The sequence below is a fragment of the Poromitra crassiceps genome, assembly GCF_964638095.1.
Source record: "Poromitra crassiceps genome assembly, contig: HAP1_SCAFFOLD_382, whole genome shotgun sequence".
NCBI lineage: Eukaryota > Metazoa > Chordata > Actinopteri > Beryciformes > Melamphaidae > Poromitra > Poromitra crassiceps.
The window spans coordinates 23,848-36,471 of NW_028152022.1; the positions used below are offsets into that span (position 1 = coordinate 23,848).

Below are 12,624 nucleotides of genomic sequence, written 5' to 3' on the forward strand. Positions count from 1 at the left end.
AAGTGCCCCTTTATTTATTGTTTTGTCTTATAAAGATATTAGGAGGTTAGGGTGGAGAGCGTGTGCATCTGCATGTCATGTGTTACACTCTCCAGGAAAAACTCCTCACACAGGGGGGTCTGGGTACTGTGAGCACATCAGGAATTGACAATTTAATGGCAGAATTTGAAGAAAATGGGAGGGGGGGTAAAACAAATATTTGGGGTGTCCTTGTGGCTCTGTGGTTAAGGCACATACTATATTTAAAAGTGATATTCAATCATTCAAAGTGAGATTTCACTTTTACTCTTTCATCTATATTTCAGGTACTGAGGGTAAGAACTGCTGGAGTGTGAATTACGTCAGCAGGAGAATCTGTGCCCTGGAAGGCTCTTCAGTGGACATTTCTAGTGATTACTCATATCCTAGTGACCAGCAGTCCAAGCCTAAATTAGGTTATAGTATAAGGACACCTGGTATGGTGCTTAGTGAAAGTCTGATAGAAGATGCACGTCATGTGTATCATGACAACATGGAGAACCAACACGTCCTGAGAATCACAAACCTGACAAAAAGTGACTCAGCAGAATACACATTCAAATTCCTAATAGATGACCGGGAAAAGCAAAAATCTGGTGCTCCTGGAGTCACTTTAATTGTGACAGGTAAGTCTTCATTTTTGTTGTGTCATTTTATCTTCTAATGAGCATCATTTCCTGATGGGGGCTCATTGTGAGCCTTTCTGTGAATTCTAGACTCATCTGTGATTTCAATCATGAAATAAGAACATCCTTCCATAATTTTGTCCCGATTGAAATATATCTTTAACACTGAGTGATCAGTCTAACCATCTCTCAGCCCTGAAGGTTCAGGTGACTCCATCTGCTGTGGTGACAGAGGGCCAGAGAGTAACACTGACCTGTAGCACCAGCTGTCCTCTGGCCGACAACACCACCTACCTCTGGTACTACAACAGACGACCTCTGACCTCACCAGAGAGCCAGCACAAACACCTGGTTCTGGACCCAGTCAGCAGCCAGCATGCAGGAACCTACTCCTGTGCTGTCACAACCCTCCAACACATCAACTCCCCTGAAGATACGCTCACTGTCACAGGTGAGTACGGCTTTAAGATATTTCATGAGGTGTGTTTAGGTGTTACAGGTACAGGTTTTGCATTTGAACTTCATAACTGTTCCTTTTTGTGGTATCACATTATGCACAATTCTCTGCATTGGTAAGAATCACAAACATATTACATCACTTACACAATAAGAACATATTTCTTTCTGACTGGTGGATATTTTATTAACATCTGTATAAAGCTAATATCAAGCCAGACCCTTCAAAAAGTGAGTCCTCTGGTGAAACAGTATGTAGCAGATCAGCGACATTGACTTGCAGCAATGATGTTAAGTATATCTGTTTCAAGAAGACTGTAAATCAAGATCTTAAATCTATTATTACCTTTGCTGAAGATGAATGCATGCAGGTAGATGCTCCACCACTGGAATAATCAGAGAATTACAGTAAATGGGATAGATTAGATTTGGTATTGTATGGAAGTGATTTGTAGATCAATCAGGCATCTACAGTCTTTCTGGAGTCCAAGTGACAGAAATCTATTGTGATGGACAACTTCACTCCTTAACATCAATAAATGAACTTAAAAAACTGTTCCACCTAATTCACATTTAATTTGATCACAGACACAGAGACATGGACTATAGCAGCAGCTGCAGGAACCGCTGCTGTTCTCCTAGCTGTCATACTCCTCTCTGTCTTCCTGTGGATGAGGTGAGCTGTGCTCTGTTTCAGAACAATGACATTCAATCTCTTGTCTAAAATGTATTCATTCATTTATCATTCATTCATTCATTCATTCATTCATTCATTCATTCATTCATTCATTCATTCATTCATTCATTCATTCATTCATTCATTCATTCGTTACACTAACCAGAAGAAAGAGGACCTCCACTCAACCTCCTGGACCTGGGACAACAGACATATGAGCAGGTGAAGTACAATAATTAAACAATTCCATTGCAAAAATATAAACATTGTGCATGTTTCTGTCTTGTTTGGGAAATGTTACAGCTTTTCTCCCTTGCTCTTATTTCTTAAATTGCTCTGTCATAAATATCTTTCTAGTGAACAGAAATATATTTTCTTTATTTGTATGGGCACTGCAGCTTTGACCTTTGTATTGGTAGTTGCTTGTCATGATGGCAATGTAGGAATTAAAGCATCTTGTAATTATAGGTTAGACTGAAGTATGAGTTTACACTATCAGCCTTTTGTTAAATATGAAATGTCAGCATGTCGTCCACCACCGATATGATGGAGACCAGAACTACATTGACTTGCAAACACTGTACCAAACAATGGCTGTCTGCACCTTCAATATAAAAAATATTGCTATTGAGAATCAGCTTTCAAAAGCCCAAATCAGTCTAACCTAGTTGTGATCATTTTATGTTGTTCTGGATAAAAGGGATCAGCCAAAATACTAAAATGCAATGTAATGTAAAATAATGATAATAATGTGTTCTATGTTCTCTACCCAGTTAAGCCACCCTGGTGCTGTGTATGACACCATATCCGCTGTACGCCAGAGCCCCATCCCCATGCAGGGGCGTTTCTAGGGTCTGAAGACATTGGGGGCTTAGCCCAGCCCTCTTTAGGGAGGTTGTTGGGGTAATTGGTAATTGTACACAGGTAATTGTACACATTTCAAGCAATTTGAGATGAATACTGAAAAACTAAATCAGTTGTTCTCAAAGTGGGGTCTGAGGACCACCAGGGGTCCTTAAGAGAGTTCCAGATAGTCCCCATAGTAAATTCATGTTCAACTTCAGCATTAGCCTTGATTGACAAACTGAGAAGGAACCTATAAAGAAGCAAAATACATCACTCACATCCATGTGTTGGGCAGTAAGTAACACGTTACTAGTTACTAGTAACGTGTTATTATTATAATATTACTTTTCCCAGTAACGAGTAGTGTAATAAATTACTAATAAAATTGCAGTAATAATATTACTGTTACCCCAAGATAAAACAACTCGTTACATCCTTACTTTTGTTTATTCCATTCCGTGATTGCGATGTGCTGCAAAATGACATGTAGTCGACGTTCACGTGACCAAACAAGCTCCAAGCATCTCCAAGCAGCATGTCATATAAGGTTAGTGTACAACAATGCGTGACGTCACCGTGTTAGGTTGGAAGCAGAGCCATAGAGGAATGTCCGCCTTCAGCGGCTGGATATTTTCCCATTACTTGGGAAAGTAATGGGACAACTAAGGTGACAAGAACATCAAAGTGAAATATAACCTGTGTCCAGATACTAAGACTTTCCACTGCGAAAAACACCTCAAACCTCCTAAAACACATAACGTTAACGTTACGAGAACAGCACAATATGAAGCTCATGGACTAGACTACCACCAAAGGTGAGCACAGAAACCATAAAGCTATTAAAATACAGAGAAATGTAATGGTAAATCTGACAAGGGCACACTGTCCACTGCTGGCGGACATTTCATTTATTGGCTTTTATCGGTTGGTAACATTGCTATTATTGTCAGGTTAATGTTGCAGGTCTAATGTACAAACTTGTTATGCAAAGATGTACATTTTGTATTGAGAATGTGTTGGCAGTGCACTTACTGCGTTGTTGATAACAGAAGCTGTTTAAAAGATTGCGTCTTGTCATCAATTTGAGCCAGCTGTGCTCTTCATCAAGCATGTAACTTATGGATTCATACTAGCTAGTTTGAAGCTTTAGCTGTGCGCCGACAAAGTGATTAGACCTGTATTCACACATACGCGTCTGAATTTTGATGAGAAAGGATGCAAATACCAATTTTGTGGGGTGTAACGGAAAAGTAATATAACGAGTAGACGAATTACTGTTGGCATGGAGTAATAAGTAAAGTAATATTACTTTAAAAAAGAGTAACGAGTAACGAGTAATATATTACTTTTTTAAGGTAACGAGCCCAACACTGCTCACATCACAGTGTTTGGATTTTACAATCAAAGGTGAAACAACACAGATACTGTATGATGGTTTATAGTGGGACTTTCCGTGCCTGCCCCATTCACTTCAATACAACTGTCCCCAAAGTCTAGCCCCAATGCAACATTTGAACACTGTGATGTCTCTTCCTTCTATATAGGTTACTTGCACACAGAGAGGAAGCAAATTGTTGCATTCCTGATCAACTATAGGCTATCATATCATGTTATATTTGAGGGCTTTAAAGCATGAATGACAGATGAATAGATCTGGGGGCTATTAGAAAAAACAGTTCATAAAACATTCGGGGCTATATATAGCCCCCAATGCCCAGGCCTAAAGACACCCATGCCCATCCCTGCTGCACAGGGCAAACCAACAGAGCAGCCTAAGCTTCACTAAGCAGTGCCCACTTTTCTAAGAACCAGGAAGTTCCTCTCTACTCCACCGTCCTATCAGCTCAGCCCCAGAGACAGGAGGAGGTTCCTCTCTACTCTGCCGTCCAATCAGCTCAGCCCCAGAGACAGGAGGAGGTTCCTCTCTACTTCCCCGTCCAATCAGCTCAGCCCCAGAGACAGGAGGAGGTCTAGTATGCTGCTGTCAACTTCAACAGACCCAACAGTGATGCTGAGTGAGCACTGAGAGGAGGAGGCGCTAGTATAGCGACCAGGACATGCCCTTAATCCGGCTTCCCACCCGCAGACACGGCCAATTGTGCCTGTATGGACGCCCGACCAAGTCGGAGGTAACTCGGGGGCTCGAACCTGTGACCCTCGTGTTGGTAGGAAGGGAATCTACCGCTGCACTACCCGGACGCCCAAAAACCTTATTTTATTGAAATCTTAATTTGTGCTCGTGAAGTGAGATCATCTTGTTTTAATTGAATGTATTATTATAATAACATTCAGCTTGTTTAAAATAATTGGATCTCCCCTACTTCAGTTTATTGCCACTTTTTGGATACTCATGAAACAAGATGAATTGTGTTATAATAAAGTAACTGAAATCATCTCACCCCACTGCAGATATTATTTTAATAATATATTTAATATTCATATTATTTTCAGACTCAACAGATTATGGTTATGATGGAGATTATGATGGAGATTTTTTTGCATTGAATGTAATGTAGTAGTTTGTTGTGATGCTTAGTGCTAACAACAAGCTGTTACTCTTGTTAGCTGTTTTGAGCTTGTATTTGGTAACATGTGTCTCTAGATGTTAAGCAGCTTTAAATGTAGCATTGATAGGTGGTGACAGTGAAAACCCCAAACAGGTTTTCTTTAAAATAATGTTTCTTGCTGTTCCACGTGTAACACATCATATAATGTTTGAGTATTTCTTTATGAATCTTATGAAAGCATGCTCAAAATGAACCAGTTTCTATAGCTTTTCCACTCAGGCTATCCACAGACACTCCACTGCAGTTAAAGCTCAAAACCATTTAGCATAATCCACCGTATCCAGTAGCTGTTTCATTGTGTTAACAGTGTAAATGCTAATGTTTTCAGCTACATGTCAGTTGGAGTGTCAGTGTTATAAAGTATAAAGTGGAACAGATAGAAATCTGTGTCTGTCATGCACAGTTTGAGGCTATGTTGTTGAAACTGTTAATGTTGCAAACTGGAGAATCTTCAGTGGTCTCCTCCAAAACCACAGCTTACGTTCCCTTGAGCCAGGCACTTCACCCCAGATGTTCCAGTGTTTGTTCAGTGACCAACAGAGCAGACTACTTCTCTCTACAGTTCATGTGTGGTATTGTGTGTGTGGAGCAGAGTGTTACTGAGAGAGTGGATGGCTCAATAAAGCTTCAATCAAATAAAGTGGCAGAGTGACTTTCCTTTCCTTTTTACTGGGAACAACATCCAGTCCTTCAGTTAACAGGCGAAAGTCTCTGATTCATGTGTTGATTTCTTTTACATATTACAATCAAATCTTTCCACTCTGTGAACATAAAATTGATCCTTTTAAAAATTGAGCACGTCTGTCTTGAAAATTGGCCTCGTCTCTCTTGGAAAAATAATGAGCTTAATTAAATGTCTGTGGGGCTACCTAGATAAATATAGGTTAAAGGTTAAATTGAAAGAATACAGTGGAAGTAAAACTGCTAAAAACGTCCTCTCTTGGCTCATTTCCACCGCAGGTAGTAGCGCGATCCCGCTCCGCTCGACTCGATAAATGGTCTCATTCCACCACTAAAAACTATCCCAGCCCTGGTTGTATTGGGGTCGAGTCGTGCTACTTTTAGTACCTGCCTCGTCGTGGTTCTATTCTGTGAACCCCGGTTCATACGGTGACGTGAAAACATTGTTGACGACTGATTGGTCAGGCAGAATCGTGTTTACTCTGTCTACTGACTGTCATATGCAATGCTGGTGGCTGCATACCAGTTTAGTGGGCTTACCTTCTCTTCTGTTATGTATATTTCCATCAGTCTTTTGTGTTGCTGCCTTTGCCTCCGGTGAAATAAAATCGTGGCAATTGTCTGAGAAAAAAGTCCGCTGCTCGCTCAGGGAGCTCTGTAGCTGAGTGGAGGCTGCAGCGCTCCGCTAGGCCGCAGCGGGTGTTTGGTGAAGCCGCGGTCTTGCCTGGTGAGAGGCCGCGGGGTAGAGGCTTCACTCTGTTGCGCCTCTCCCGTCCCCGCACAGCGCAGCGCATGCCTGTGAGTTTGACTAACTACAAAGTGATATCCATTCTCCTGGTCGATTGTCACATTCGCCCATGTACACTGTAGGTCATTTAGAGGCACCAGTATTTCATAAACAGTTTAAAAGTTCTGTGGATGGATTTAATTGTAATGTTATGTTATAGCCTACTTCAGCTATAAGCGAAGGACAGATATGCGGTCGCTATGACGACCAGCAGTGGGCAGGGGTGGGTGGGGGCAGATGATCCGCGGTGGAAGCAAACCGTCCATCAAGCCGATACGATTAGAGCCGAGTGGTGACGAGCTGTGCAGGGCAGTAAAATGTGGTGGAAATGAGCCATATGTCAGGGGTGTCAAACATACGGTCCGAGGGCCAGAACCAGCCCACCAAAGGGTCCAATCCGGCCCACAGCATGAGAAGTCCTTCAATCCAATGTGATGCACTTGTGAAGGCTAAGAGGTACCAGGTTTCAGGAGCAAGTTAAATAATAAGTAGCCTATTCATGTTTTCTGTATTCATCACTAAATGCTCAATTATTTTCATTACCCTTGACTATAGAGAATTGCACAGTTCCAGTCCATTATAATGCAGTTACAGACAGTATTTGAGAATGTGTTCATGATAGCTGAAATGTGGAGGTTTTGTCATTTCTATGTTGTTATTGATTTTCTTTGTCTGGCCCACTGGGGACCAAATTAGGTTACATGTGGCTTGTGAGCTAACATGAGTTTGACACCCCTGCTCTATGTTGATAAGAAGCAAGAACAAGAAAGATCTTCAGCTGTTATGTCTTTATGGGGTTGTGGTGGATTACAGTAGAATTAAGTCATCAAATGTAATGATTTGGCTCATTACAACATAACAAGGCTAATCTCAAAGGCTATATTCTAGTGCCAGCCCTCCACCTCCATAGAGCTGAACACTCACGTGACATCTCCTGCCCCAGAAGATAGTTCCTCATTCATTTTATCCATAAACATTTCGAAAAATCAGTTATAAAGGCTGGAACCAAGCCAACCAGTGGCATACTGAATCTGCATGAGTGACCATAAAACATTTCAGTTGGAGCAAAAACAAAAAATAAAAAGCAGGGAGGGGGGGGGAAATCATAACATTTGATAAAAGTGCCTGGGAAATTATCCAAATGGTCTTGAAACATTTCAAAAGGGCAAAAAAAATCCCTTCTCAAAAAAGATAATTTCCTACCCTGCCCCCCCCCCCCCCTACACACACACACACACACAGAGGAAATGTGGTGTGTGAGCTGCACATCCCCCCTCCCCCACCCACCCAGTTTCCACCAAGTCCTGCCCTACTCTTGCTCTGATTGGCTTACCCTGATATCTCCCCTAACTTTAACCAATCGTACACTCTTCCTGCCTAAACCCAACCAACAATCATCACTCCCCATGCTTAACTAAGGGAGGGACTTGGTGAAAAAGGGGTGGGGGAAAAATCATGTGTTAGCTGCTCAGGTGGTGGGCCTATCCTGGTGCAGGAAGTGAAGATGTTGCTCACTGACTGATGTTTCACTGGTCAAGTTAACGTGTTAAAGTCATCATGTTGCTGTTTGGCTGCAGTTTCAGTTTGATAGAAAACAACAGAAAATAATAGATACTCATCTTTACCACCCATTCTACCATCTCCGGAACATCTAGGTGTCATTCACACTGTGGGCACTTTTTGAAATGGACAATTTTGTCCCCATCACTTTTTAAGAGTCTGTTAAAGAATGTTCTGAAAAATAGCTTAGAATGGCATATGAAGCGGGTTGTTATAGTCTCCTATCTGAAATAAAGGAAGCCTGTCGATTGTCTGCTGGCTGCTGCTTCCACTGCACAGCAGATGTGTGACTTTCATGTCACACTTTGCACACGTGTGGTCGTCATTTATCGAAAACCTCCTTGCCTTGCGTGCACTGGGGGTGGAGGGGCGTTCCGGTGTGTCTCGGCCCGGTCTTCGCTCTCACATCTTACGGGGGTGGGGGCCATCGGTGCTCTCCATCATTGGTTGAGGGAGGTCAGAATAGTTTAGGGTAGGCTATAGATTAGCTCCAGCCTAACTGTAGGCTGTGGATTAGCTAGACCAGAGGATTCCAAAATCTGAGACCATGGGCCTCCTCTCGGAAAAAGCTCCATGGAAAAAGCTGCCTTCACTCTTATTCAAATTACTAGAATAACTCAAACTGAAATAACTCAAATAAATCACCCCCACTCACTGAGCCTCCCCTGAAACTGTTTTGAACGCCCTGGGGAGGCCCACCTCCCACTTTGGAAACCTCTGAGCTGGACCTTTTTGGCCCATTGTCAGCGCTGGTATTAGCGTGGCTAGTTCTCCATAGACATTTCGATAAATCCAAATATAACGAGTTTTAAGGCTCGAACTAAGCCAACACATGATCCAGGAAATACAGCAAGACAGCCAATCAAGCAGCAGCACCAAGCGACCAGCAGGCAGCAGGCGTCTACACACGAAAAACGCCGCTGAACGTTGAAAAACATCTGCACGGGGCATCAGTGCTGTCTGGCGTGTTTATGAGCTCGGTGGCAGATGCCCATAAATCTGAATTATCTTTGCAAATAAACATGCAAAAATTAGACGCAAAATATATGCTGTATCTTAGTCTAATGTAGATGCAACTTTGTAACATGCATTCCAGAAATATCACCATTCATGATATCTCTGCCCTGGTTCATTCATGATGTCTCTGCCCTGGGTCTTTCCCCTCCCTGCACAGCCGAACTGAGAGAGCCTGCCCCAGCTGACAGTCGTGCTGGGGGCAGGGGACATCCCCTGGTTGCCCCCAAATAGTGATTTTCTGCTGAAATGCTGTTATAACGAGCTGTTATAACGAGCAACAGTCCTTTGCCTAATTTTTGATTGGCTATTTTAAGTGAAGTAATATTAATATTTGATCTTAAAACGCTTCATTTTGAGGGCTATATGATGTATTTTACCATGAGCCCTGACACCCTACACCTACACATGAGCACACAAAACGGAGGGGGTAGAGCCAAGTGGTATGGCCGTGGGGGGGGGGGGTTTGGATTGGGCCAAAGTGACCACAGGTCAGGCACTTGTACTCACAATCCTGTGCTTCAAAGACCTGAGCTGAAGCTCTCCACCTCCACTTTGGTGTTCAGGGGGAAACCAAATAAAGGGTTAAAGGGTTAAAGTTCCATAATTGTCCCCCTGCTGAAAGCTGGATTTGTACCTTCTAATGCAGGGTTTCTCGGCTGGTGGGTCGGGATGAAGGCATTGTGTATTACTGCACTATTTTTGGCTAAATACATTTGAATGGTATAAAAAAAACAATTGGGTCGTGAGTTAATGACTACAGGCTCTGAACAGACAACAACAAAACTGAACAGAAACGTTTCGGCTACAAAGCCATCTTCAGTCATGGCTTTGTAGCCGAAACGTTTCTGTTCAGTTTTCTTTCTTTTGTTTCACATGGTAGCACCTTTGTATTGTTTTGTATATTCATTTATGGACCATTAAACATATGGCATCTTCACATCCGTGAACCTTGATTGATTGATTGATTGATTAGTTTATTTGGTCATATTGTTCCAGAAATCAATAATCAATACAAGAATTTTCATGTGGATCAAACAGGACCAAAAGGTGTAGACTGAAGCCGGGGCTTATTATGTCTACCCTTTTAACACAGTCTCAAAAAGCCTTTGTAGTGCAAAAGAAAATATTTAGAGAATGAAAGAAACGAAATAAAGAAAAATAAAAAATTAAATAAAAAATGTTAATCAAACTGGCGTTGTCTCGGCTAAGAAGCATCGAAATTCCATAATATATAATGTAATATATATATAAACATATATCTATATACATATATATATAACCTTTGGAGTGGACATTCCATTTTTTCTATCAGTGTGTGAGCTTCTCCTGGTTCCTTTTGTTTTGTGAAAATAATTATTCACCATGATATACTACGGATATGAGAGTAACGAGAACACTTAAAATCTCAAATAATTTCAACATTTTCAACCTTCTTTGGCTCATTACCAACAATGTGTAGCAGCAACATGTGAAGGGTTCTCCCAGGCCGCCTCTTTTTAAGCGGTGCAGCCGCTTCTATAAGTGACATGTGTGTCCGTTCTGACACGGACCATCTGTATGTAGAGTATGTACAGTATTACAGTATGTATGTCTGTCCTGTGGGCCCCAGCCCCACAATTGTTGATTTGTATAGCACATTTCATACACAGAGGCAATTCAAAGTGCTTCACATAAAATGGTTGACAGGAAAATAAAAGAATAAAAGAAGAGAATAACATGGACATTTAAAAGCATCACAACAAAACTTTAAAAAAGAGTATAAAAAGGGCATTAAGCAACAGGCGCAACAGTTGCAAAAAGAGCTAAAAACGTATAGGGGACTCAATGGATTTGCATAATAGAATAAATCAGTTTATCTATATTGAGTCCCCCGACATCATGACTATAAGCATGACTACACACACATAAAACTCAGGTCTGGGTACGGTGTCCTCTTTTCCTCTATACTGCAGTTTGGACGCCAAGCATACCCCCGCTTGAACCTTGCGTCATCTGTTGTCCGTCGACAAACAGGCCATTTTTTTTCTCTAAAACTTTTTTCTCTAAATACATCAACTGCCCCCGACTGATGATGTCATGCCCCACAATCATCAAGTGATGTGACTGATGATGTCATGCCCCACAATCTTTGAGTGATGTGACTGATGATGTCATCATGTCCCACAATCTTTGAGTGGGCCAGTGGTGACTGATGATGTCCCACTTATAGGTGGATTATGACATGACAGGCCCCTGGACCTGGATGCATAAAGCCCCTCCCCCCTCCTCACAGCGCACAATTTAGGCCAGAATAACAACTAGACTCTGGGCTGGATTATTCATATATCGCATCAGGCGAGTGCTTCGGGGCACCAGCTAATCTGCCTTGTTGGTGGGGCACCACCCATTAAAATTCAGTTGTTTATAAGCTTTGTCATATTTTCTTTATATATTAGCCATACTCCACGGCCAAAATTAATATTGAATACTAAGAGAATATATGCATAATGAGAATCATGATCACATTCGAATGTGTCCAGTTCAAGCATTTTGTGTGGTGAGAGAAAATCTGTTCACTGGGGGAACTTTGAGAAGGCAGGCTGAAAACTACTTCCTCAAGTGTGTTCACCACAGTCAGGCTTTTCTTAACCCTGCCAGTTAACTGTGGGTGAGAGATCTTCCCTGCCCCTAACTGTAGACTCAGGGTGACAGATTGTTTTCACAACTTAAATGACTTTAGAACGAAGTGGTCGAGTTGATGCTTGTGGAAAAGTTTTCTCTTTGAACTGGACGTGCGGTATGTGATATAACAACCATAATAATGAATAGTCTACAGCATTGCAATATATTCAGTGGGCCACGCCATCCGATGACGGTCTGGAAAAAAAATACAGAGCAGTAAGAATTTGGTGGCTTAAAACAACTGAGTTGGTTAGTTTTACACCAACTTTGCTGGCTGGCCGTGTTCAGATCTTCAAGCCAATCACAGTGCTTAAAAACATGAGGCCCACCCAACCGGCAAGCCGGGCACAGTTTAGTCTGAGCCATGGAGCTGACAGAACAAGGATGGTTGGTGTCCAGCTGATTGAGGTGGGCTGCATCAGGACTAAAGTCCAGGTTCATCCCATTGTCTCAATGTGCTGCTGCTTTCACCTTCTGCAGGTCCCACTGTCACATCATCTCACCTGAAGTGACTGCTTGCTACAGTTATTGAGCTTTGTCTTTGGTGGAATGGAGCCTTGTCTGTGGTGCTGAAGTTGCATTAGATCTCTGTAATGTGTTGTTTGTTTGTCTGTCTGTCTGTCTGTCTGTCTGTCTGTCTGTCTGTCTGTCTGCCTGTCTGTTTGATTAAGTCATGCTCTGTAATGGTTTGGCATTGCAGTCTAAGCCTACAGTCTAATCCTACAGTCT

The 12,624-nt window shown here is 42.1% G+C and overlaps 1 protein-coding gene across 1 annotated transcript in view; it reads left to right on the top strand.

Annotated features, from left to right (window-relative positions):
* Positions 1 to 318: 318 nt before the first annotated feature.
* The window catches only part of LOC310771162 (uncharacterized protein), a 29,358-nt gene continuing 17,052 nt past the window's right edge, over positions 319 to 12,624 (top strand). Inside the window, exons 1-2 of the mRNA XM_083663823.1 lie at positions 319 to 644; positions 838 to 1,095. Coding sequence (XP_083519949.1) covers positions 458 to 644; positions 838 to 1,095 — 445 coding nt within the window. The 5' untranslated portion in view covers positions 319 to 457. The remainder of the gene's footprint in view (positions 645 to 837; positions 1,096 to 12,624) is intronic.